The 27,823-nt window shown below is 41.7% G+C and overlaps 1 protein-coding gene across 2 annotated transcripts in view; it reads left to right on the top strand.

The window, feature by feature from the left end:
- The window catches only part of LOC109311745 (collagen alpha-1(XXI) chain-like), a 142,903-nt gene that overhangs the window by 51,793 nt on the left and 63,287 nt on the right, over positions 1-27,823 (top strand). For both annotated transcript variants that reach the window (XM_019537555.1, XM_019537556.1), the window contains 7 exons: positions 4,580-4,633; positions 4,814-4,867; positions 12,235-12,288; positions 13,964-14,017; positions 19,790-19,843; positions 19,928-19,981; positions 27,544-27,597. In XM_019537555.1, coding sequence (XP_019393100.1) covers positions 4,580-4,633; positions 4,814-4,867; positions 12,235-12,288; positions 13,964-14,017; positions 19,790-19,843; positions 19,928-19,981; positions 27,544-27,597 — 378 coding nt within the window. The remainder of the gene's footprint in view (positions 1-4,579; positions 4,634-4,813; positions 4,868-12,234; positions 12,289-13,963; positions 14,018-19,789; positions 19,844-19,927; positions 19,982-27,543; positions 27,598-27,823) is intronic.

Genomic DNA, 27,823 nt, shown 5'->3' with positions numbered 1-27,823 from the left:
TCACTCTGTGGGAAGTGGCTCTCTCTTTTTTTTTTTTTTTCCTTCCTTCCCCCCACCTCCCTTGTAGCTTAACAGAAGTGAAGTATTTAGGCAGTGCTGGGTACGCCTGCATGTAAAATTAGCATATACCAATCAACTCCAGCACAGTTTGCACCAGAGTCAGCTGTTCCTGGGTGCAGTGTCTTCCCATGTGCCTGGGACTGCAGCTGTTTGAGCTGTGGCAGAGCAGTTCTGGGCTGACAGATGGCCCTGAGGGTTAGCTTCGGGCTCCAGGTGGCAGTGTAGGGTGGTGTCAGGGCTGGCTGGGGCATGTGTGCTACAGTGGAGGATTAGCTGGAAGGCAACCTCAACATTGTAGCACCTTTGTGCCCCAGCCTTTGTTACTGTTGTTTTAGTGCATGAAATGACTCTGCTGTAGGATAGTATTTGCCCTGGATAGTACTATCCTACAGTGGAGTAATTTCCAGCATCCTAATATGGGCATACATGTAGATATTGACACTTTACTGTGGAGCTTATTATTCAGCTCCACAGTAAAACGCATGTGTAGATGCACCCACTGTTTCTAGAAGATAATGTAGCTAAGTGAGGTTGGTATAAAAAGAGTAACAGTGCATTAAAGTAGTGGTAATTCTGTTACCTGAGATGTCTGTAGTTTGTCAAACTAATTTTATGGGTTTTTTTTCTCTCCTAAGGGCTACTTCTTATCTTTTTGACATTGGTTAAACCTCCTTTTGAATCTCTTGCATGCCGTTTCCCTGTTCTATCTTTTTGTTAGGCCAGCCTTTTCAATAGCTGTCTGTCTTTTGTAGCTGAACACACGACAGTGTTTATCTTTGAACTAATTATGCCTTTCTTCACACTGGACACATCTACATATGCAATTAATGCACATGAATTTTCTGCATGGAAAATTCAGGCTCGTTAATGTGTCCCTGTTGGGAGCAAAATGCTTAGCATACCAGGTGGTGTGCCTGACAGGAGCAGCTCAATCCAGGGCTGCTTGTGCCCTGCTTGCCCCCCTGCAGCAGCCAGGGGGAGCTCCAGGCTCCCCCAGGGGCTGGCAAGAGGCGCGGCGGCTGGTTCTTAGTTTCATAGTTTCTAGGGTCGGAAGGGACCTGAGCAGATCATTTAGTCCAACCCCTTGCCATGGCAGGAAAGAGTACTGGGGTCAAACGACCCCAGCAAGGTGTACATCTAACCTCTTAAAACCCCCCAGGGTAGGAGCCAGCACCACTTCTCTTGGAAGTTGGTTCCAGACCCTAGCCGCCCTGACTGTGAAGTAGTGCCTCCTGATATCTAGCCTAAACCTACCCTCTGCCAGCTTGTGACCGTTATTCCTGGTCACTCCTGGCAGTGCTTGGGGGAACAGTGACTCCCCCAGTGCCTGCTGATCACCCCTGACTAGTTTATAACAGACCACTAGATCCCCCCTCAGCCTTCTCTTTTGGAGGCTGAACAGGTTCAGGTCCCGTAGCCTCTCCTCATAGGGCCTGCTCTGCTGTCCCCTGATCTCTGTCAGGCAGGGTGAGAGCTGTGCTGGCTGCAGGGGCAGCTGTCTTCCTGGCCATGTGAGGATTGGGAAGGGTCCTGATGCTCACATGGCCAGGAGACCTATGGCAACTATAGGGGGAGAAGGGGGTTGGGACAGGTCATGATCCCTGTGCAGTTGGGAGAGGTGTGCCAGCTGCAGAGGCAGCTGTTTCCCCATCATGTGGGGATTGGGACCTGCCCTGACCCCCATATATCAGGGAGACAGCTGCCCCTGTAGCTGCCACAGCTACATTGGGGCTTAGCCAGGCCAGCAGTGTGCCCCCTGCTGTCTGGGCTGACTGGGTGCAAATTGATTTTGGGCACACTTTCCATTCAATACGGTGCATTAGCTAATGCACTGGTTATCTAGTACCTGTATGTGTTGGTACTAGCAAATGGCGCATTAGATTGATCTAATATGAAGTAAGTCCCATGCACATATAGTTGGTGATGCTTTACTGCACATTAGACTAGTCTAATGCATAGTAAATCATCTTGTGGAGATGCACTCACTGAGAATAGTTGTGCTATCTCCCAATTATAAAACTCATTATATAATGATTCGTAACTTCAGTTAAGTTCTCTTCTTCTGCCAATTCTCAGTAAGGAGGGAAAGGGTAAAGGTGTTTTTGAGAACTGAAATATAGTTTTTTTTATACAGGACTGTATTTTCCAAAAAGGGAAGCTTTTTCAGCAGAAATAAAGGAACAGTGCATTAAGGATATCCTTAGGTAGGTGAATTATTTGAGATATCCAGGAGGCTTATAAGCAAGTTCAGAATGTGCCTTCATTTTTCATTAAATTCATTTTGCCAGAACTATCTGGAGGACTGAAAGCAAACGCTTGATATAAGATACACAGATGGCAGGGATATAAAGGTCTGTTTACTCCTTTGTTAAACATTACCAGCTGGAGGTTTGGGCATCTGCTCAAGCTGCTTTTAGGAAGAGGGTACAGCAAGCATTGTCTTGTAACTGACCCAGCCAGTGATTTTTGGATCTGTCTGTTGTTCCCAAGAGTCCTGACTGGTATGGCAAACAAATCAGATACAGAATTTGTCTGTCTATAAAATTGTTCAGATAGTTCCTCTGCACTAGTCTGAAAATGCTCCCATTAAATATTGTATATATTGATTCTCCTTTATGATGGAAGCTCAATTTAAAAATGCAGTGTTTTTCGTAGTATTTTAATTTTTTAAAATTGGAGGCCTCATTTTCAAACTGAGCAACAAACTAAGTTCAGTTCAGTTTGGATATTTCCAACTGGTGGTTGAAAGGTGATACAGTAATAAAGATTTACGATCTGAATTTTAGAAAGCAAAAATTCTACTTCTCTGCCTTTGCATTCTGACATAGGACAACTTCTCCTTCTGTCTTTTTCTGATAGAAGCCTGTGTTATGTGACCTAACTGAAAAACTCCTATTCATTTCCCTACCTCTGTTAAAGCATTGTCACTTTTGAATGTTGTTTCCCTGCCATGATCCTTTCCAGTTTTGAGTTTGTGCTTCCTTTTTTCCATCTCCTTTTCTCATGTTAGTTGTGCCCTCCTTAGTATGCTTTGTTACATATCTTCAAGTGCATAACCAGCAGCTTAATGCCCAGTACATTTTTATTATTCAGAACTGTAGTTATAAAACCATGCTTGTAAGTTATAAAACAACTGACAGGATCTTGCTTATTGCCCCCCCAAAAGATTACCTTGACTAAAGAAGAGGAAAGGTGAAAATTCCACTAGTTGAGACATGAGTCTCAGGGCTTTGTTATACATTATATTTTAAGCTTCTCAAATTCTGGTCAGTAGTAGTGTTAGCTCAAGTTTAGAGCAGTCACTTGTTCAGGCTAAAAACCAACTCTGTACCCAACTTGCGTAGGGGTGGCTTGCCACTAGAGGTCTGGAGAGCAAGGATCTGGCTAGAAGCTACAGCTGTGAGTTGCTACTGGAGGGTTGGTGATCCAGGACAGGGTTTTATCCCTCCTGATTCTGGGGGTCCCCTAGTGGGCGATTGCTGATCCCAGAAGTGTCCGAGGCAAAACCGGAAGTGCTATTGGCGCTTCTCTCAGCACCCCAACTCCCTGGCTGGTGAGCGCCAATCTCGGGGCACATGAACCCCCCCATGCTCCTCCTATGCATTGCCTATGGTAGGGATGGATCATAAAGATGAGTTGATGAGGGTGGGAGCATGAGGCTGAAAGGGGGAGAGTTTAATGATCGAGACTGGGGAGAGCAATGGAGATGGAGAGATAATGGGAGGGAATGGTGGCTGGGGGCAGGGTGGTAAAATGAAGTCAGCCAGCCACTGAAGCCCTTAAAGGATAAAATAAAATGAAGTAAAAAAGTAATAAGAAATCAAGAAATTAAAGAAAGTCTCATATTTTAATAAATTGGGATTATGATTGGAATGGAATTGGGACTGAGCAGTCCTAGCTCATGGGGATACTGCCCCTGCCCCAGGAGAGAAGCCTCAGCTCACAAGCACCCTGATATGGCTCCCTACCTTGCTTCCCTCTTCACCCCCATTAGCCCTCCTTCCTGAACCAGTCTGTGGCCCTTCAAGTTACTTGGCTAGGTCACATTCTCACCAGTGGGACAGGTGGCTGTCTTGGTGCCAGTGCCACCTTCTGGACAGTAGAGTTCAGAGGGTGGAAAATGTATCCACACAGAATAGGAGTGTAGGGGGAGGGGACACTGCAGCTGGGATGTTGGAGGACTAAAACTTGGGCGATTTTTATCTCTAAGGAGTGGCCCCACTTTTTGAACACGAGCTGGGAAGCACTGATGAGAAATAAACCTGCCCTGCTGTGGCGTAACTCATTTACATGTCTTAATGTGCGGACAATCCAGGGGTTAAGAGCTCCTTGAGCCACCTAAAATTTATGTTCAACAAGGCCCTCGTGAGATTTCTAATGGAAATTGTGACAGTTTTATAGTCTTGATGATTAGTGCCTTCATTATGATTATGCAGCCAGCTCTGTTTGCTGAAACTAAGAAGATTATGTGGAAACCTCCAAGTACAGTTTATTATAATGTCTTGATTTCTTTTCTTAGGGGTATCAAGGAACAGCAGGAACTCCAGGAATCCCAGGAAACCCAGGGATTCAAGTAAGTTCCTGTGTCTCTTTCTGCAGTATTAACATCTGAGTCAAATCCTGTAAGAAATCCTCCAGTTTTCATTTATTTTAATGAGAGTTCACTGTGGGGAGCACTTACATGTTCTGAACCTTTCTGGTAAAGACCTGAGTAAAAATATTTAAATGTATGTTTTTATTTTTTCTTTCTCAGGGACAACGTGGCATACCAGGAATCAAGGGTGAGCCAGGAAAAGATGGTTTAAAGGTAAATGGTGATTTTAAAACTCATAGTTCTTGTTTAGTGCAGTTTAACATTCTCACTATTTCCATTATCAATATGCAACTAAAAGGCTGTTTACTAGCAAGATAGTAAAGTCAGAACTTGCATTTTATGCTTAAAATGATATTTATATTGTGAATAAGATCTACAGTCTTTAACTTAACTGCCTGTACACAAACTCGAGGAGCTTGGGAAACAAGCATGAGGAACTGGCCCTTCTCCTATGTGATATGATGATGACTACACCCTGGAGGAATTATGGAGACCTGGTGGGACTCCACCTATGATTGGTCAGTGGCAATAGAGGGTTACGCCTTGTATAGGAGTGACCATGTGGGGAAGATGGGTGGGGGTATTGCTTTCTACATCAAAGATCAGCTCACCTCCCTGCAGATTTGGGTTTCCAAACCAGGAAGGTCATCTTGAGACCCTATGATTTACTTGTAGAAGTGTACTATAGACACTCCCACCAAGGGGAAGACGCAGATTGGGAATTCATTAGGGAACTGGTCAAAGTTGCATGCTCCCAATGCTTGATCATTGTGGGGGACTTCAACTTCCCTGACATCTCTTGGGGTGAGCACACGGCCAAATCTGACAGGTCACATCGCTTTCTCCCATGCATCGAAGACCTCTACCTAACCCAGGAGGTCTGTGGACCAACTAGAGGAGAGGCATTGCTGGATCTGGTCCTGCCCAAAGGTGGAGACTTGGTGAGTGATCTGTGGATTGAGAGAAAGCTTGGTGACAGTGACCATGAGTTGGTCACCTTCTTAGTTCACTGAAGAGCTGGCAAACCCCTCAACAAAATGGAAGTAATTAACTTTAGGAAGGCCGACTTCTGCAAACTGAGAGAATTGGTCAGTTAGGCAATTGAAGGCCATGACCCTTTTCCCCCCACCCCCCGAAAAGGGAGTACAGGAGTACATGAGGAATGGTCATTGCTCAAAAATATAATCCTTGAGACATTTGGCAAAGCCCTCCCTTCTTGCAAGAAATGTGGTCAACAAGCAAGGAAGCCCCTATGGCTGAATAAGGAACTGTTGGACCTCATTAAGCTCAAAAAAGTAGCCTACACCAGCTGGAAAACAGGAAGCATTACCAAAGGGGGTTGCCCTGCACTCGACCACCCCTCCAGAGAGTGGTTGAGAAGAGTCAAGGCACAAACCTTGACTAGCTATGGGGATCAAGGACAACAAAAAGTCCTTCTTAGATATGTGGGAAGTAGGAAAAATAACAAGGACAGTATTGGGCCCCTGAGAGATCCAAAGGGACAACTGACATCAGATGCCAAAGAAAAGGCCAATCTCCTAAATGACTTTTTTGCATCTGTTTTCCCACCTTCCATGAGGATCACACTGCTAGAAATGGCACAAACCAATTTAGGAGCGGGTGAGGGAACAAAATTGATATGGATCAGGTGAGGGGACACCTTGAGAAACTGGACATTCACAAGTGCGTGGGCCCAGATGGAATGCACCTGAGAGTTTTGAAAGAGCTGGCAGACATCATTGCATCCCCCTTAGCAGCAATATTTGAAAAATTGTGGGACTCAGGCAAGGTCGCAGATGACTGGGAAGAGCCAATGTGGTCCCTATCTTCAAGAAAGGGCAGAAGAGTGACCTGGGGTACTATAGAGCAATCAGTCCACCCCTGGAAAAATCCTGGAGAAAATTTGACAAGGGATCCATCAACGCCAGACTCATGGAAGGCAAGCTTCTGAATGCGAGCCAACATAGCTTTGTGACTGGCAGTTCTTGCCTAACCAACCTCATCTTCTTCTATGACCAAGTAACATGTGCCCTGGAAAAGGAGATGATGTGGATGTCATTTATCTGGACTTCAAGAAGGCCTTTAACCTAGTTTCCCATGACATCCTCACAGTTAAGTTGGAGAACTGTGGTCTTGATCATCATACGATCCAATGGCTAGGCAGCTGGCTATGGGGTCAGGCCAAAAGAGTACTAGTTGAAGGGAGCAAATCAACATGGTGCCCTCAGGGCAAATTACCAGTAGAGTCCCTCAGGGCTCAGTACTTGGGCCAGTACTCTTTAACATTTTCATCAATGATCTAGCTTCCGGAGTCAGATGTGAACCGGTCAAGTTTACGGACAATACCAAATTATGGGAGAGGGCCATCACACTGCAAGATGGGCTGGGAATACAGGCTGACTTGGACATGCTCTCAAGGAGGGCCAGCCAAAACTGGAGGTCTTGAGTGATCACAAGATGAATATGAACCACCAGTGTGATGTGTTGGCAGGCAAACTCTGGTGTGCATCTACTGATGCATCTCAAACAAAAACTGGGGAAGTCATTTTCACGCTTTACTTGGCCCTGGTGAGACTGCAGCTGGAGTAGTGCATTCAGTATTGCGCCCCCCGCCCCCAGCTTCAAGAAGGATGTGGAGAAGCTTGAAAGAGTTCAGAGAAGAGCCACTTGTATGATCTAGGACCTGGAGGGAAGGCTGTATGAAGAGAAGCTGAGGGACTTGGGACTCTTCAGTCTGGAGAAGAGAAGGCTCAGGGGGGACGTGGTGGCAGCCTACATTTTCATAAGCAGAGTATATCAGGACCTGGGAGAATATCTGTTCACCAGAGCTTCCCAAGGGATAACAAGGTCTAATGGCCATAAATTCCAGGAAGTCCAATTTTAGACTGGATTAAAGAAAAAAGTTCTTTATGGTGTGTGTGTCCAGGGTCTTGAGCAAACTCCCGCAGTGGTGGTGCAAGCACCTACTCTGGATTCCTTCAAAAAACAGCTGGATTTCTTTCTTTCTGGGGTCACTTGATCCCAGCTGACTTCCTGCCTGTGACGGGCAGGCTGGACTCAATGATTTCATTAGGTCCCTTCCATCCTCTAATGTTTGTGAAATCTAAGAAATATTACTGGTAACACTTATATAAGAATAACTTTGAGATGGCTAATTTTCTTTTTAGAAAATGTTTTTGAAAGGTAACAGATGGCAAGGTATATAGGCACTTGTTTGAATGGCAGTATCTCTCATTAAACAAACCATGCCTTTTTTTTCTCAAAACGGTATCCCTGAGAGCAGCCTCCAGAGAAACTGACAGCCTCCAGTTGGAAATTTTTTTGACAGTATTTACATCATGGAAACCAAAACTTTTTTTTGTGGAAATGTAGTGAAAGTTTCAGTAGAAAGTTTATTTCTGGTCCAAAACACAGAGAATGAGGCTATCCAAGAATAGGCATTAATCTGGTGTTTAAGACAGATACAGAAAACCCATTTTCAGATCATTGCTCTGAATTTGACTAAATTTGATCCTGGATCTTCAACATGTCTGGTAAGTTACCCTGAACCACTGGCAATCCTGATGAGTGCAGATTTAAATATGTCAGTCTCCCTCCCCCTTTCTGTCTCTTTGTCTCTGTCTGTCCTCCTCTCTGTCTCTCTTTCTCTGTCTTTTGTTCTTTTGTAAAAAGTGTTAAAACAATTATTCTGATGCAAAAGGAATCAAAACTTTTCATTTTGAAGGAAAAAAAAAAACTTTTTCCAGTCAGATCTTAGAGAGTTTCCTTCACTCGGTAGTGTTTCTAATTTATCAGATCAGATGCCAAAATTTACCATGATTCAATAAAGCACATAAACATATTCTTAAAATATGTGCATATGCACTTTGGTTTTGCACATTTGTGTTAAACTGATTGGCTGATAACTAGCTACGTGCAATAGTAATTGTTTTCCACTTTTACTTCACTTTTTTGCAAGTTTTGTTTTCCCCTGGTTTTGAAGAGTTAGATGGTAAAACTGAAAAACCATTTCTTAGGTCATTCAGTCTATTCCCCTGCTGTTGCAGGATTGTGCAGCTGTGTCATAGTTTGTTTTCCAATGCTCTGTCCAGCCTAATTTTTTAAATATGCCAGGAAATAGGGCTTCCACCAATTTCCTTAGAAATTTTTTTCCACTGTTGTGTAGTTATCACCATTAGGACATTTTTCCTGCTATTCAAACTAAATATTCATTTCTTAATTTCATCCCGTTACTTACAGACATTTCCATGTCAGGAAAGTAGGTGTTTCCATTGCTGACTGTTCTAGTTTGTTCCATAATTAATTTGCCCCTTATGAGCAGAAGTTAAGGTTCTGTTCATTTTTAATCAAGAGCAATGGAAGTATGAAGATGTTCCACAAGTTCTTCATATTTTTTTATGACTTGCATTGCATTTGTAATTGTGGAAGGGTACTTCATATACCAGAAAACTTGTCTATATCCCTCTCAACTATGCATTTGGCCCAATAAAAGATATCAGCCACAAAAATCCTACCCTGTTGTCAACACTGATTTATGTGTTGGAAGATGCAACTGATAGGACTAATTTTCTAATCGTCATTACTTCATTAGGATTCTGCAAGCTGCAGGAGCTGTAAACCAGTGTACAGCCCCAATGACTTCACTAGGGCTTCATAAGCCTAGGAGTTTGCCAGCATGCAACAGGCTGTAGGTCAGAGGGTCTATGTACAACTATGATGAATATTGGAAATTTAATATTCATTATTTCATTTCCCTCTGATTTGTTTGTATTTTGTTTTTTAGCTAATAGTATCCAATCCTGAATACTGATTAATGGTTTAAATATTTTTCAGCCACTCTCCAATTTGGAACCTTCTTAACATGCACATGATAAATTATGGGCGCTTACACAGGTTACATTTTTCATGTGATAAGCCCCCTGAAAGTGCTCTACAGCCATGAGATAACACATATGCAAATCTGTAGAGCACTTTTCAAAAGACTCATCGTGAAAAATTAACCCTTGTTAAATCAGCTATTAGCTGAAGGCGCTCTAGAGCAGAGCGCCTTAGGGAACTTTTGTTCAGCTTCCCTGCGAGGGTAAGTATGGGTGATTCCACCTGCATCCCATGCAACTTTGCAGGGTTAGGATGGTGTTTGCACCAGCCCAGCCAGGCCCCTGGAGCTATCACAGAGAGGAGAGTGGGAGGAGCGGGGAAGGTATCCCTGTGGCCATCTTGAGGGAAGCTAAGCAAGGTGAGGGGACTCTGTTCCCTCCACCCTTCTCCCCAGCTCTGGCTATAGTAAAGGTGAGTCAGAAGCTGTGTGATGCCAGTCAAAAGGCTTGGCCACAGGGTGTGGGAAGGGATCTCCTCCTACCTCACAGGCCTAGCATGGATTCCCCAATACTCTAGCCAGGATAATGGGGAGGGGAGGCATGATGTGGGGGGCTCCTGTCTCCCACCCCTGCCTGAGCCTCTTGACAAGGGCAGCACATAGCTGCTGACTTGGCTTTGGCATGGCTGGGGGTGGGGTTGGGCTGGTGAGAGGGGTGTTTTGACAGCCTCCTTGAATCCTGATGGAGGGGTAGGCCTGGGGAGTGGGGCATTTTGGCAGTCTCATTAGAGGCTTATGGAACATCTCCTGCTAACCAGGGCCAGTGCAGGCAGGCTTGTTCCCTCCTCCGGCTCCCCCTTACCCAGCAGGTGAATGCTTGTTGGGGTCAATGGTGCTCTAACTCATGGTGCTTTGTGTAAAATGCCACGAGTTAGGCAGCCCATCAGAGACACTTTCTAAATGTCTGTAGACACCCTATTGTTACTCAGTAAGTTATATAATGTAAACCAGTTTTCTGGGGGTTTTAAATAGTGCATCTGAGTAGAGATAAGATATGTTAACCAGAAAATACATGGTAAACAAATGTCTTGCCTGATTTTTAAATTAAAATCTATCTACCAAAGCAAACTAACAGTTTTTTCTGGTTTAGTCAGGTAGTGGGAAGTTTTAATTAAGCCTTGTCTTGAAATTGTTCCAGAAATCTTCATAATAAATCATCAAGTAAAGAGCTTCATAATCAATGACAAAAACTTAGGGAATCCTGACATCTGGCAATTGTAATGAGACTAGGAAGGCCAAGAATATAAACAAAGCTATGCTAATGAAATTCCCTGACAGAAATGTGGGAGGATTTTTTAAAGTGTCCTTTTTTGCCAACTGTGTTCATCAAGATATTTTTCTTATGGAGAAAAAAACCTATTTATTCAAACTGTTTTAAATTATACTGTAAATTTTACTGCTTTAAAATATTTTAAATACTAACACATTCTCTTCCAATGTAATGGGATGAAGTGTATTGAATGAATGAACAGATAAAATGGATAGCCAACTTTTGAAAGATTCAAGGAAACATGTGAAAGTATCCCTTTGTTAGGACATTTCTGTTTCTCACAGAATAGAACTGGACTGTTCCAGAGGGCCATGGTAGACTTTTTATATAAAAGCACAGATTGTCCCTTCCTTCCTGCCCGCCATGGAGGGAGGACCAGAATATATAGCCATTTTGGATGTATGTACATCATTGCTGTATGTAATATAATGCATTATATCAGGGGTTCTCATATTTTGTGATACTGCAACCCCGTAAAATAATATACATAAATTCATGCGACCCTCCCCCCCATTATTAAAGCTATTGATTTCATTAGGATTTAGGTAGGAGACAAATAAATTACATTTACCCTTTGTATAGTAAATGACATATTTGTCAAAAAAACACTTTATAAAGTTATCAAATTTAGAAATGTTTCACTGAAAAAAAAGTCAAATTTAAAACTATCAATAATTTTTACTGAGAAGGATGAGCGTGCTTGGTACTGCTTAGTTTTTCAAACCTGGGCTTTATTTTCGAGACTGCCAGTCTCATTGCGTGCTTCCTATTTATTTTTGCTCTTTATAGTGACAACTGCTGAAAACCCTGATTCAAAATATCCTACTTGTGTGAAGGGAAATCTCGCACTCAGTCGCATGCAGTCAGTCGAACTGTTGACAGTTAAATACTGATCTTAACTAACCCAAATGCCCCCAGATTAGAAAACAAAGGAGACGCATCCAGCGTGGGCGAGTCCAAGAACATATGCGTCATTGCTGGGGAAGGGAAGCAGGCAGAGCGTTTGCATGTTGGGGAAGGAAGAGAAGTTTGTGACCTCTTGAAATGCTTGTGACCCCCTGGGGGTTCACAACCCACAGTTTGAGAACCACTGCATTATATTATCTGTTTTGTAATTATACAGAGTGCCAGATTTCACCAAATGCCTCTCAGTCTTCTTGTTGTAGCTAATGTAGGGTGATCTTGATTGGAAAGTACAGTAAAATTTTTATTACAAATTCTCAAATACCCTTGATATTTCCACTGCTAGCAGTGTGTCTTTTACCCACAGCCTACTGAAGTCAGCGTGCCTCTTTGGGTTGTCTTCAGTGAGATTCAGATGAGCTGGTTTATTTCAAGTCTTTAATTATTTGTTAATCACATTTTGTTTACGAATGGGTTGTTATTTTAATATATTATTAGATGTAAGGATATATAATATATTTGTTGTTCTAGGGTGAACGTGGACTTCCTGGTTTTCCTGGATTACATGGGATGCCAGCACCAAAGGTTGAAACTAAATGTTTCTTTTAATATTACCCATGCAGCAGGGATTGTTCAATATCTACTTTCTAACAGCTAATGATAACATTTTAATACGATGTCTATAAATGCTTTTAAATGTATGTATAAACACACAATAAGTAAAGCTAATATTGGAGATGATCTGTTGTGATTATGGGAATTGTGTGGATGGCACACATTATGGTCCTTATCACAACCCATGAACTTAACATAAAAACTTCCATTGATTCCTTTGAGCTTTAAATCAGAATCTATATTGAATAGCTTTACATTTTCATTATAGCTTTCTTTGTAAATAGTATGTCAGAATAATGGAATCATTATATTGCATTTTGCACTGCATTACATTGCATTTTGCATTCTTTATATTGTATTTGCATACTCCAGGGTGACCCTCAGGTTCTTGAAGGACTCTGCTATGCTATCCTATATATGTCCTATCTAATACATTCTTGAGTAACGAAGAGTAAATCCCTCAATTACATCTCCAATTTATTAATTGCCTTATTGATTTTTATTTCTTAAGTTCTTCCTAATAAATATATTTTAACTTGGGTTTTCAAAAATATACAGCCCACAATAGGGGTTAGATTTTCAAAGAGCTAAACTTCCATTTAGGCACTTATGGAAGTGGGGCTTCCATTGAAAACAAAGGCGTGAGGCCTTCAAGTTGATGAGTATTTCTTAAGAGGTAGCAAACATTTTCTTTTTTTTTCTTAGAGGTACCTCTCCATCAAGGCATTCATTAACTTGCACAGTTGTGCCCTTTGCTTGTGAGAGTTCGTACTGTGAAGTCTGTATTTAGTTTATTCTCAACTGTATCTCTTGGTCTGACTCTGTATTTCAGATAGTAATCTATTCAGTTGCATCTGTGCTATATATTTCCTTGTATTTGCAATATAACTTTATACACTGAGTTTCCTTGTATTTGGCTACTCTGTTCCTTGCTTCCACCATAAAATCGAATGCTTCAGTTCGTATTGTGGAATTAGTTAACTTCCCTGTTCACAGAATATTATTATTTTCTGATATAGCAAGTTTGAGTTCTATATCAAATGTACTCAATAGCAAATGTGAGTTAAACTATAGTTCCAATCTAAGGAATATGATTCTGTTTTATATGCCTTATCTTTATCTTCAGCAGTTCCTCACAATTGAGATTGATTGCCTGCCATGATTGTCTTATCTCTGTGTTCAAAGATGGCTGATGAGGCCAGTCTGGGACCAACAGACTGTTGCAACTGGGGCATGCGTTTTCATGTGCAGTGGGTGGCTCCGGATTCTTGATTCAGTCTGCAACAAACTGTTTCTGCCTCTCCCACCTTTTTTATATGTATATTGTTATTGTAGGATTTCAAAGTACAGACATCCTTGCAGCAGACTTCCCCCATTTGGGGTAGTCCTGGGCAATAGTCTGCCACGAGTTGATGTTGATATGTTTGTACCCAAAAGCTTGCAAAAGATACATTTTCTAAGTATTTTAGTTGGTTTAATGAAAGATACCGGATTTACCCAAAGAATCTTGTCTGCCTATGTCGATATGTGATGCATTTCCATCAGTCAGTCAGTCAGTTGGAATACTTAATGTTTATAATGGTGTATAATTAGTTGACTCCATTTTTAAAAGTAAAATAACTTCTTTATATGTATTTTGATTTAGGGTGAGAAGGGCCCTAAAGGAGATCAAGGACCACCAGGAGTTTATGGAAAAAAGGCAAGTTTAAATTAAAGACAGATGAAATTACAAGCATTGTACTGATATGCTGAAATTTCGAAATAGCTTTTATTTATGCAAGTGTAAATCCTTTGGTCCTTACTCATGCAGACATTTTCACCTATATTCAGTGCATCTAAGTTGCCCAATGTGCCATCAAATATAAGTACAATCTTATTTCACCCTGCTGAAGTCCCTGATAAACCATCAATGGCCATGTCCAGATGAGCATGGCCGTGTGGTATGTGGCAATGCAGACTTGTCTGTGGTGCCACATATCACACGTTCAGTTGTTCTCTGCACTACAAGGGAGCAGTGTGGTGGTTTGGGGTTTTTTTGACCCCTGAATAGCCAGGGGTCAAAAACCCTGCACAAAAAGAAAAAAGCAGCACAGTGTACGTGGGGACAGTGCATGCCACTCAAAACTAGGGACTGGCTGAGAAGAAGAGAAGCCTGGGTTATGACACCATGCTTTTTATGTACGGTATTCTTTTACATTTAATATAAAATGCATAAGGATCATCTTAGCCTCTGCTCCCAAAGAAGGCATACTAAAACAGTGAACCCATTGGCCCTGTCCACACAAGTGTAGACAGTTGGTTCCCTGGAGACAACTAGCAGCAGGATACCTAGTGCTGCTGCTAGGTGTCCCCAGGGAACACCTGTGCCACATGCCCTCTGGCATGTGGCAGGTTACCTCAGGTGAGGTAGTAGACACTGAGATTAGCACCAGGCTGACCCCAGCAGCTTTATCTGGGGTCCTGGGGACCTTGGAGAGGTTCTCCTCTGAGTTCTCATCACTCAGCTGCAGTTGAGATTTTTTGCATTCACTCCTTCTGTGCTTTCATTTCTGTTTACCCCATTGCCCAGTTTCAACAGAAAGAATAGAGAGGATGCTCCCAGGCCTTCCTACCTAGGCTAGTGGTTAACTCACTTTCTAAGAAAAGGGAGCGAGAGGCTCAAATCTTTTCAAGCTGAGCAAGGCTTAGAGCCCAAGTTTCCAGCCTCTTCGGTGAGTGACCTAACTACTAAGGTCACTAAAATAGGGGAATGAATACCTTTTTTATAATAGAATATTAAAGAAGCTTGACTTATTTAGTTCAGCTAAATGGAGATTGAGAGGGGATATGATCACTCTTTACATGTATATGGTATGAATATAAGGGAACATGAAGAGCATTTTAGGCTGAAGATCACATGCCACAAACTTGCTATTTATACATTTAGATGGAAAATAAGAAGAACATTTCTAAGTATCAGAAAAAATAAACTGTTCAGTTTTCTTCCAAAAAACAAAGTAATGGGAACAAAGAATTTCTTCAAGCTTAAATGAGATGGGTGTGCCCACATGAGCATGCAAGTGCTTTGCTGGTATCAAAAAACAAACAAAGAAAGGTGCACCAAAAAAAGTGGGGTGGAACAGATAGTGGCAGTGTATGTGTCATGAAACTGAAGCCTGGTCAGCTACAGCCACACTCTAGCTGCTGGCCAAGCTCCATGCACCCAGATCACTGTTGCTGTAGCCCCAGGAGGTCCCCAGGAAATGCAGCACCTTGGCTGGCCCTGACCTCCCCTACCCCATCTGGGACAATTTGCCCAGTGCCAGAGCACAAGTATGGAGCATTCCCCAGGGACAAGTAGCAGCAGCACAAATATGTGTGCTCATTTGAACACTCCAAATAAGTTTTTGGAAGGGGTGGATAATAGTATCTGACAGGGAGCTGTAGCTTAAGTGCGTGTGATGTGAAGTTGTGTTTGTGGTCCCCAGATTGGGGTATAAATTAGCTCTGTAGTGTGGAAGAGGTCTAGTAATCCTATGTCCAAAGGCTTTTGCTGGTTTCTTGTGGGACCCAGAAAGAATTTTTTTTATTTCCTTCCCAGACCAGATTGGGAGGGGAGGGAAGCAGCCACTGCTGCTCCCTGCTTCTCCCCCAAACCAGGGACTGCAAGGTGGGCAACAGGGGCAGCAGTGGCAGGTTGGGAACTGGGATCTGCAGTGTGTCCCCAAACCTAGGTACCAGTCTTGCTGGCTTCCTCTTATCACTCCCACTGCTCAGCTGGGCACAGGACAATGATTTAAAACCCAGCAGGGGCAGAAGCAGGCTTGCAGAGAGCTTCCCCGAGCCCCATGATTTCTATTGCCACTGCCATTGCCCAGCTGGATGGCAGGGTAGTGATTTAAAAGGTAGGGGGAAGGCAGAGTGGCCTTGCAGAGGTTTTTGTCACTCTGGTTCCTGGCCCCACAGCCTTTAAATGCCATGTATGCTGTGTACATCATCTGGGAACTGCCTGATCTGGTGAACTAGCTGTGGGCTTTGCTCTGCTAGCCACTTACCTCTCCGATTGGTTGTTCCCTGTCATGGGAAGGGTGGGGAGCCTTTTTCATAGATTTCATAGACATTAGGGGCTGGAAGGGACTTTGTGAAATCATAGAGTCCAGCCCTCCTGCCAGAGGCAGGAACTCTGCAGGGATCAGATGATTGCAGCACAATAAACATCCATTTTTCCTGCAGCTTTACTCTTCCCTGGGAATAGAAGTGGAGCAGCCACTTCTCCCCATACTGTCCCTATATTGGGATCACTCTAGTCTTGCAGAGGCATGAAGACCAGGGAGGAGGGAGCAGTTGCAGGCTGAACACCTGCACTGCTTCCTCGCCTGGAAACATTTCTGGAGGTGAAAATTTCCCACAAATTTCTTCTGCTAGAAATCAATCCATAACATATAGCCCTGAATTTGACATATGAGGGGTGTGATTCACTCCTCTTCTTGTGACTTACATTGCATTTTGTATTCTCTCTTGCCTGCCTGTAGATGGCTGTATGCCTAGGGCATGTGTGCTTTGGAATTACCTAAGTTACCCAATGAGAGAGAGAGAGCTATCTGACTCCCTGGGTAGATTATGTTCACTCTCCTAAGGCAAGATGAGCTCTAGTTGAGCTTCTCTTTTTATTCATATACTCTTCATCCGTCACATTTTGTCTTTTCAATGGAATACAGTGACTACATGTATGTGTATGTATGCGTACGTACATGTATGTGTGTATGCACATACATGCATATGAAATGCATGTACAAATGAATGTAACTACAGATTGTGTTACCAAGAAATAATCTCACATGTTGTGATTTGTCACATTGAAATAGAATAGAATTGGACATCTTCAAGAAGAGTTGTCAGCTGATATCTGAATAAACAAAATGTCAAAACCTGAAACACTGGGAGAGATGCAATATTGACTTTATAAAAACACAAGTATGCTATAGACCCAGGGCAGATGTTGTGGTTATAGCATGATTAATGTGTTAATCACACCAAACATAGCAACATGCCACATATTCAGCCAATTTTATATTAAATGGCAAACTAGCGATAAAAATATTCCACATATATACAATCACAAAACCATAGAAAATTATAGTTGCAAGAGACCTCATGAGGTCATCTAGTCCAACCCCCTGCTCAAAGCAGGACCATCCCCAAATATATCATTCCAGCCAGGGCTTTGTCAAGCTGGACCTTAAAAACCTTGAAGGATGGAGATTCCATGACCTCGCTAGGTAACCTATTCCAATACTTTGCCTCCCTCCTAGTAAGGAAGTTTTTTTATAATATCCAACCTAAACCTCCCTTGCTGCAAATTGAGACCATTGCTCCTTGTTCTGTCACCACTGAGAACAGTTTAGCTCTAGTTTCTTTGGAACCACCCTTTAGGTAGTTAAAGGCTGCTACCAAATCCCCACTCGGTCTTCTCTTCTGCAACTTAAATAAGCCCAGTTCCCTCAGCCTCTCCTCATCGGTCATGTGCCCCAGCTCCTGAACCATTTTTGTTGCTCTCTGCTGGACTCTCTCCGATTTGTCCACATCCTTTCTGTAGTGGGGGGCCCAAAACTGAACACAGTACTCAAGATGTTGCCTCACCAGTGCTGAATAGAAGGGAATAATTATTTCCCTCAATCTGGAAGGGAATAATTATTTCCCTCAATCTGCTGGCAGTGCTCCGCCTAATGCAGCCCAGTATGCTGTTAGCCTTCTTGGCAACAAGGACACACTGTTGACTTATATCTAGCTTATTGTCTACCGTAACCCCTAGGTCCTCTTCTGTACATCTGCTTTTGAGCTAGTCAGTTCCCAGTCTGTACCAATTCATGGGATTATTCCATCCTAAATGCAGGACTGCATTTGTCCTTATTGAACATCATGGGATTTTTTTTTGGTCCGATCTTCCAATTTTTCTAGGTCACTCTTAATCCTTGGCCTACCCTCCAGCATATGTACTATATCCCCCAGCTTGTTGTCATCTTGGAACTTCCAGAGGATGTAATCCATCCTATCTTCCTGATCGTTAATGAAGATATTGAACAAAACTGGCCCCAGGATAAACCCCTGGGGCACTCTACTTGATACCGGTTGCCAGTTAGACATTGAGCCATTGATTACTACCTGTTGAGCCTGACAATCTAGCCAGCTTTCTATCCACCTTACAGTCCATTGATCCAACCCATACGTCCTCAGTTTGCTTGCAGGAACGGTGTTGGGGATAGTATCAAAAGCTTTGCTAAAGTTAAGGTATACCACATCCATTGTTTTCTCCACATCCACAGAGCCGTTATCTCATCATAGAAGGCAATCAGGTTGGTCAGGCATGACTTGCTGTTGGTGAATCCATGCTGACTGGTCCTAATCACCATCTTTTCCTCCAGGTCCTTAGAAATGGATACTTTGAGGATTCTTTGACCTCCTCCATGATTTTTCCAGGGACATAGGTGCAGCTGACTGCTCTGTAGTTCTCTGAATCCTTCTCTTTCTTAAAGATGGGCACTATAATTACCCTTTTTCAATCATCTGGGGCCTCCCCCGATCGCCACTTTTCAGAGATAATCTAGAAAGTTCTTGTGGCTAGTTTCTATGACCTCTCAGATTGTATATGTACCATGCCCAGTCCCCATGCCAACAATCAGCTGATGGTAAGCATTGTGAAAAGGGCCTTTCCTACCTTCAGGTGATGAGGTGCCTTCCTCCTAATTGTTGGCATTGGGACTGGGGCAGTCCAAATCCATCCAAGGCTGCTTGAGGTTCTTCGTGTGTTAAGAGGAGCTAATCAGCTCCCCAAGCTTGGCAGTGTCAAAGCTGGGTGCCTGGCTAGATCTTGTAGTGGGTGGGAGCCAATTAACTCCCTCCATATAAAGCTCGGCATCTAGTAGCCTTGTATGCAGCCCTGCCAGGTACCTGGCTTTGAAATTGAAGAACAGAGGAAGCTGATTTGATTCTCTTGTTTGGGATACCCAGCTTTCAACTTGCCAATGTACATGAAACCTGGGATCTTGGGCTCTACATGTGCTGGCCAGCTGTGCCAGTGGAGAATGATTGGTGTCTGATTTTTGTGTCCTGCCATGTACATAGGGCACGGCAGGAGACATAATTGTTAGGATTGGGGATCAGATCCCATTGTGCCATAAAACTTAATGTCTCCTAGGGACCATGCATATGCATTCTTGCCCCCCTTTACATTTTCTAGTATGTCTAAATTGTAACTACTTGACTCAAGGACTGTTGTTATATTTATTTTACTACTGTGTAAATGGCATGGCAACACCTCAGTTTTGCAAAATATGTTGTCTTGTATGTATATATAGATCATTCTAAAGCAATCTTTCATAGAAATGAAAGCAAACTGTATGACTTATAGACTAAGTGCGTGATTGATTATTTTGGATACTATTTGAATAGTATTTCCCTTAATGATTGTCGCTGACTTAATTATATTTTCCAGGGTGCAAAAGGAGAAAAAGGTGATTCAGGTTTTCCAGGGGTGCATGGACGACCTGTAAGTTCTGTAAGGATGAATTTATGTGTTTTTAATTTTATGTTGTTAAAACAACTAATAATATGAAGTTAACTGTTACCACAGGGAGAACCTGGGAGAAATGGGAAGGATGGATTACCTGGAAGTCCTGGTTTCAAGGTATGATCTATACATTACTTATCCAAGTCTTACATACATGTTGCTCTTAATTTCTTTATTTGTATACTTCATTCTGTGGATTATAACCAGATATGGTAAAGTTTGTTACTGATTTGGTATTAGCCAAAGCCTTGATCTGAAGCTTATTAAAGGCAATAGAAACACATGTCATTTTCATAACTGAACTCAATGCTATGATTTTCAAAGGATATTTCTGAGAGAGAGAAATATTTTCATTTATATTTCTTTAAATGTGTGGTCTCTTAAGACATGTGATGCACATGCAGAGAGAGAGATGTATAATGTGCAAGCACCCCCTCCTCTACCCTCCACATCCCTAAAATATTTTACAACTTGAATTATTACAATGGCTAAGGGAAATGAAGAAGTGTAAGGGGAAAAATAGCCTACTGTACTGTATGTACTTTGGAGGATAAAATCTAGCCCCAAATGTGCATTATGCCTCTGTTTGTCTGATACAAAGAATTCACCTTCATCTATAAGCAGTATATGAAATGAAGCTGTTTAGTGCCAGCTAAACTACTTGATAATAGTTGTGTTCTCCTAAATAATTCATTTAATGTTGGCAAAATCACTGAACTTCAAAGTTATCTCTAGGAGTGTGGAAATAAACTGTTTCTCTGCCTCCTGGTATTTAAATATGTAAACTCAGAATTTCTTAGTTCTGTTCAAAATCTGCCAAATGACTATTCACATCTCTGGTATTCTAAAATCTTAGAGTTTTTGGTTCCATTTAAAAAACTTAATTTGAGGTAGAACTTTTTGCAGCATTTCTAACAAATTAATAGGGAGCTGGTTAGCTGGACTATTCTGCCTAAAAATGCATAGGTTCCATGGCCTATATCTGTGCAACGCAACATAACGCAACACAACACTTATTTTGAAAGTATATAGATCTGTCTTTGTCCTTACAGTAAACAAACTATGCATTATGTAATAAATTTTGGAAATGTCTAAATTCCAACTAAAACACATGTTAATGATCCTTTGTCATTTATATAACTACTCTACTATAAGAGTATGATGGACTTGAGTCACTATTTCTTCTTTTGTTCTATATGCATATCAAAAAGTAGTTTGAGAAATCATTTTCTCTTGTTTATATGAGTGTTAATCTGCTATTGAACATATGAGAAATCACTTGCACCTTTTTTGTTTCATAATACAATAGCTAATACAAGACACATTTCTGCTTCATTCTAACATTTTGTCAGTTTGCCTTTAACATCTGCTTACTATAAAAGATCATTTTATTTTGGGTTTGCTGTAATCAAAATCAGAGCGGTAACATGCAGGCTATGTTTGAAACAGATTTCTGCTGAAGTTTTCCCTATCCTCTTCCAAAATTTCTTGAACGTATTTGTTCTGAGAGAATGTTAAATAAATCATTGCTTCCAGTCTAGGAGCTGTCTATTGTGCCTTCTATTTATCTTTTTTTTAATTTAAATCCATTGATGCCATCTTGCTACATATTAATTGGTTGAATAATAATTTTTATATTACTTTCTAGATTTTTTTTGTTTCCTTTTTTGCATTTTTGATAACAAGAGCATGTTTGAATGATTTGACTTTTGAATGGTGTGGTTGTTCTGAAGTTCTTTGAAATTTTTCAGAGATTTGCGTTTCTTAGTCATAGAATTATGTTTTTGAAAGAGTGTTAAGGTTCATCCAGTTGAGTCTCCTGAACAAATGCAGGATTTGCTGTTCCTAAGGCCTTTCCTAAGGCTGGATGCCTATCCAGCTTTCTTGCAAAAAAACTTCAGCTTTCCTAGGCATCTTTACTGCTTGGAGACATGGAGAAATTCAGTGCGCTCCTGAATTCAGCCCAGCACATACCCAGAAGAGGCAGCACCTTAGCTGCATCCAGTTTTCCCAACAACTGTAGAGATTGTGTGCTGTAGTGGGGGTTTTTTGGGGCGCTTCTATCTAATAACTGATTGAATCAACCTTAGCTAAAAGCACCAAAAAGCCCCATTGAAGTCCCCGATCTATGTAGACACTGAGGAGTCAGGTTGAAGTAATGTGCTGCTGCTTCTGGTTGAGCGCAACTCCCCCTCCCCGGTCTTTCAGTGCCCCTTGTTATTGTCCCACTGCTCTTACAGTTAATTTTTTTTTTCCTGAGATGTTATCTAAATTTGTTTAACTGCAGTTTAAACACATTGTCATACATATCGGTGGCAGAGGAAATGAGTTTCCATTTTTGGGGGTAGTCTTTCGAATATTTTAAAACTTCTGCCATGTCCTCCCTTATCTCTTTTTCTCTGAGCCAAACATACTTAATTCTTTTTAACTTTTTCTTATATGGTACATTTTCCAACTCCTTTATCATCTTAGTCAGTCACTTCTGCCATCTCTAGTTCTTTTACATCAGGGCTTGACAATTATTTGGGCTTGCAAGCCAGACAGGGAGTTTTGGTAAGCTGCTGCAGGCCAAATCAGCATCCCCTCCTCACTCAACAGATCACCAAAACTCCCTAAGCAGCCCAATCCCATCCACCTAGCCATGCCTTGCCGCCAGGGTTCCTGGCTGGTCTCTGTGGAAACCTCAGGCTCGTGGGCTGGTGAGCAAGGCAGAGCTGTGATCTACCCCCCACATACCTTTGCCCACAGAACTGGTTCCTGTTTTAAGGGTGTGTGGGAAGTGAATCGCACCTCTACTCCATGCATGGCCCAGATGGGGCATGGGCGGGCAGGGAGTGGCATTTGGGAATGGGATTGGTGGGGCAAAGGCAAGGATCTTGGGCCCTGGCCCCACGCTGTCACTGCCCTGTGTTCCTAGTGTTGCTCTTCGCCCACCTGCAGACCAGTCTCAGGCAAATGTGGAGCTGGGCTGCCTTGGCAGTGGGACCTGGTCCCGTGGCAGTTGGAAGGTGCTGCCGCTGGGGCTGCCAGGAAGTGAGTCCAGCTGCCATGTCGCTACAGCCCCACTGCATACCTAGTGGACAGCAGGACCAGCTGCTTGCACCATAGCCTGGGTTGCCATCTGTGCTTGGGTTGAGCAGGGCCAAGGGACCAGCCACAGACTAGACAATATCCCTCAGTGGGCTTTCCACCCTTTCTCTACATCCTTTCTCTAAAGTGGTACCCCAAATAATACCCAAGCTAAGACTGAACTATTAGACCAGTATGCTCTATAGGATCACAGGTTGCTAGAGTCATACAGGTTGATAAGTGTAATTTGGTTTTTTTTGTTTTTGCTTTGTTTTTTTTAAAGTACTAACATGGTTCTTGGCACAGTATAAAGCACAGAAAACAATATCGTGATTCCTGTTCTGAAGAATTTACAATTTAAAATGTAGACTCCATACATTGCATAAATACTGAGAGAAAATAATGCTAAGCTTTATGCTTTCATGAAATAATACAGCAAAGATCCCTGATATGGAGTTCTGAAAATCCAAAAGGGTAGTGGGCACTTCCTGGGTATCAGCTGCTCTGATGATTATGGTTGTATGGGTGTCAGGATAGTCACATGGCAGAAGCATAATCATGTTTTATTGAGGCATAAAGTACCCTGTTTACTGTGGCATAAGTGTAGGCACACAAATGTTTATTGTGCAGCAGAGGAGCAGGCAACCCTATGGTAGATGCATCTACCCACACTTATTTAACAATCTGGTCTTGTCCACACAGATGTTGCAAAGTACCTGGAGTATCTTTACAAAGCTATGTACAAATTCTTCTTCATAAAAGGGATGGCATGCTTCCAAAGGATTTCTGTCTGGAAGCAGAGTTTTCCTTTTAGTAGATGTTATTGCTGCATTTGATCTGGACCAAACAGTCACAGCTGGGCCTGTATCCCTAGATAATAAAATTCTAAAGAATGTTTATTTCCACACAGATGTATGCAGGTTAGAAACCAAAGTAACTGAACTTGTTATTGGTGTAAACTTCTACATTGATCTGTCCTTCCAGAAGAAGTCATAGTATTCTGGTAGACTTTAACATGAATTAATGTATATAGGACTTGATTACTCCACACACAACTGCCTTATTCTTTCACATCTTGTAATTGTACAGATAATTTGGATTTGGAATGATAATTTTTGATGAGCCATCCTTTTGTTTCAAAAGAAAATTCAGGAGTTGCTTGGAACTAATCATAAACTCCATGTTTAAAATCCAAATTAAACACAATTCATTCCTGAAATACTTTGGGTAGCCAAACTGCACTATAAATGGTTTGTTGTAAACCCATTTAAATACTTTATAAGCAGAAAATTCTTTGGCTTAGAGGAGAAGGAAGGACCAGCAGCTTGCTTTTTCTGAGAACTAAATCTCCAGGTTTGATTTCAAGAATGTTAATGCTTTTGTTTTTCTCATACAGGCATGCTTAAACCAAATGCCAGAATTGAAGGGGCAAAAATTTTCTTTAGCCTCCTTAAAAACATAAAGGAAGCAAATATGAAATGGCCACTGGTTTGATTCATTTGATAACAGTTTTAAAATTTTATTGCTTGCCCTGCAGAGCTTCCATATTTTCTCCTAAGTAATAATATTTTATTATTATTAATTGCCCTTTTGCAGTCAGTAATCACTCCTCAAACTTCAGAAGAAAATTTCTTTATTTCTCTCCTATTGTTCACACAAACTCTTTGAAAGCTTCTGCTTATTTATCCTATCACAATAATAAAATTTCACTTCTTTGGATCTATCATTGTCCCAACACTTGGATTTTTGGTTTTTTGTTTTTATCCTATTCATCCTCCTTCTCAGTATGACTCCTAGTATGATGATTAATTTTGTAATTCTGAAGAGGTTTAAAAATAATGTTTCCAACTCTCTCCTCATCTTTTGACTCCTCCTTTCTAGTCAGTTATTTCTCAATTTAAATTTAGTAGAGTTCTTAGCAACAAAGGAGGCTGGTGGGATTCAGGCTGTAAGTGGAGGTCTTGGATCCAGAGAGATAATATGGAATATTTTGTTTCACAGGCAGGATCAAAGTCATTTTATTTTTCACTAATTGGATGATATGAGTCTCAAACCTGCTTTTTTGTTATTTAAATGTAGCATTTATTGTATTAGTCCAAACAAATGACTCCACATTTTAGTGTTTAAATGCATATTTATGCCTTCAATAATAAACCCCCGAACTATTTTTTATTACTTATAGGGCGTCTGAGTTGTATCATCAATAATATGAACAGCCATCAAACAATTTATGTAAAAAAGCTGAAATATAGTGAAGTTGCTTGGGAATTGTTGTACGCAGTAAACCTAATTTTTAATAGCTTATTTGGCAATGAAATGTATTTCAGACTGAAACTGGATACACATGTACATGTAAGCAGCGTTTTTCACACTGAAATTTAGTATACATGTCTACTTTTCTGGACTTTAGTAAAGCATACTTAGCAAGCTTAGGGAGCTGGTAGACTGAACACGCTAGAGGCAAGTCTGAGGAGAAAGGGAGTCCAGGACTGCTAATTGCACTTTAAGGAGGCTTTATAAGTTTGCTGGAGCTGGAGCAAACTATTCCAGTGCAAAGACTGAATAGGAAATGTAGCATGAGTCTATCCTGGCTAAACTGTGAACTGACGTTGGAAACTCGGTCATATTTAGGTAGGGAAGAGTAGTGAACAAATATGCAGGGAGAAAATCACAGTAGCTTAGAGTGACTGGCTAGACTCCAGTCTTGCAGAAAAGGACTGGAGGTTACATTGAACAACAAACTGAATATATGTCAATAATTTGCTCCTATGGTGAAGAGCATATTGAGTATGTTAATAGACATGTCACTTACAAATCAAGAATGTCACTAGCAAATTCTCCTGCTCTTTTTGCACTAGTGAGGACTTGGCTGGGGTACTTTGCTCAGTTTTTGCACTGTCATTTCAAGGAAGATGTTGACTAATTAGGGAGAGTCCAGTGGGGAGTGACAAAAACAAGTAGAGATCTGGAAAAAACATGATCTGTAAGGAAAGGCTGAAAGTACTGGGTTTATGTAGTTTGGAGAAGAAAATACTTGGAGGTTGGTGAGGAGATTTGTTATACCTGAAGGGTTTGTTACATGGAGAATAGACTCTTCTCTGTAGCTGCAGGGGTCAGAACAAGAATGCTGGGATCAGAACAAAACTGAAGTACCTAAATTTCAGCAAGGAAAAATTATGTTGGCTGTTACGGAGTACTTTCTCACTGTGGCCATATCCACATGCGGTGTGGACGTTTGGTTCCCCAGAGACAACTAATGGCAGCACACCTTGTGCTGCCATTAGTTGTCCCCAGGGAATGCCTGTGCCACATGTGCTGTGGCATGTGGCAAGTTACCCGGGGGTAGGAGAGCTTAGGGCCAGCACTAGGCTGGCTTCAGCAGCCTTGCATGGGGCTCTGGGGCCCTCCCAGGGCTGCAGCAGCATTGATCCTGCTGCGTAGAGCCTGGCCTGCAGCCACAGCGTGGCTCTGGGTGGCCTGACTATGCTTTTGAGCGGTGCACACTGCCCATATGTGTGCTGCTTTGCTATTTTTCTCTGTGGGATTTTTTGACCCATGGATACCCAGGAGTCAAAACCCTCCGTGCCACTCTTGCAGCACAGAAAATGTCTGAACATACTACATAGCTGTACTCATCTGGACGCAGCCTGTCTGGGCAGGCTGTTCCAATGTTTAGCTACCCTCAGAGATTGTAGAGTCTCCATCTGTGGAAGTTTTTAGGAGCAGGCTAACAGGTTAGATAGTCTTGACTAGTGTTGTTGTGGGACCATTTGCTGTGAGCAGGAAGTTGGAGTAGATGATGTCCCAAGATACCTTCCAACTTTATTAGTCTTTTATTCTATGTAACTAACTATGGGATAATATTGAAGCTAGTATCATGCAAACTATTAAGTTATGTAATGATGTAGTGAGCAGAATAAGGGCAAGGTGGTGTTCCAGGATCCGTATCTCATGGGCACAATAACTTTAATACATTTTGAATCAGGATGGGCTTTAGTTACATTTTTAGTCTAGGAGTTGCAACAATAACAGCTTGGGTAATAAGGAGAAGTATTGGCACTCCATCCCTAGTTCAGGGCATTTTATGAAGTTTTTATGTTGAAAAGCTAGCTGTGTTATGCACTGCTATTGGGAGGAATTTCATGTGTGCATACATTGTACACTTACTTTATCTAGAGCACTTACATGTTTATATGGCAGAATGCATATATAAATGGTAAGTAGTCTACGTTCTTTATGGAAATAAAGAACAAAATAGTGGGTTGACAATTCATTCTCTGTTTTAGAACGTCTTTTAAAAACATCTGTTTTGTAGGTTTTGGGAGAGGAGCAGTTGTAAACATCCTATAATATGAGGGGACCATAAAGGGAGTTGCTATAAGTGTCTGGTTGGCTGAGTTCCTGGTAAATGTTTACTTTAATGTTGCTAGTATGTGATGTTAATGCTGTTAGGGGGTCTACAGTTGTGGATTTGATGTCTTTTTATTGTTTTACATCTGACTAAAAAAATAATATGCTACCATTTGAATTCGCTGGGGGACAGGCGGTTGCAGAGAGAGAACGCTTTTATGCTTAAGTTTCCTTTTTAGCACTATTTTTTTCTTTTAAAGGGAGAAGCTGGACAGCCTGGTTCTCCTGGCCCAGAAGGACATCAGGGTGAGCCTGTAAGTGTTTTAATTTCTGAAAGACTTTTTTCCCCAATAATAATACTGATATTGTTTGTTTCACAATATTTTTTCATATTTCATAGTTTCATAGTTTCTAGGGTCGGAAGGGACCTGAGTAGATCATCTAGTCCGACCTGCCACCATGGCAGGAAATAATACTGGGGTCAAATGACCCCAGCAAGATGTTCATCCAACCTCCTCTTAAAAACCCCCAGGGTAGGAG

This window comes from Crocodylus porosus, unplaced genomic scaffold (genome assembly GCF_001723895.1).
Source record: "Crocodylus porosus isolate Cpor-Errol unplaced genomic scaffold, CroPor_comp1, whole genome shotgun sequence".
NCBI lineage: Eukaryota > Metazoa > Chordata > Crocodylia > Crocodylidae > Crocodylus > Crocodylus porosus.
The sequence above is the reverse complement of the archived record's forward strand: the minus strand, read 5'-3'. Positions and strand labels throughout refer to the sequence as shown.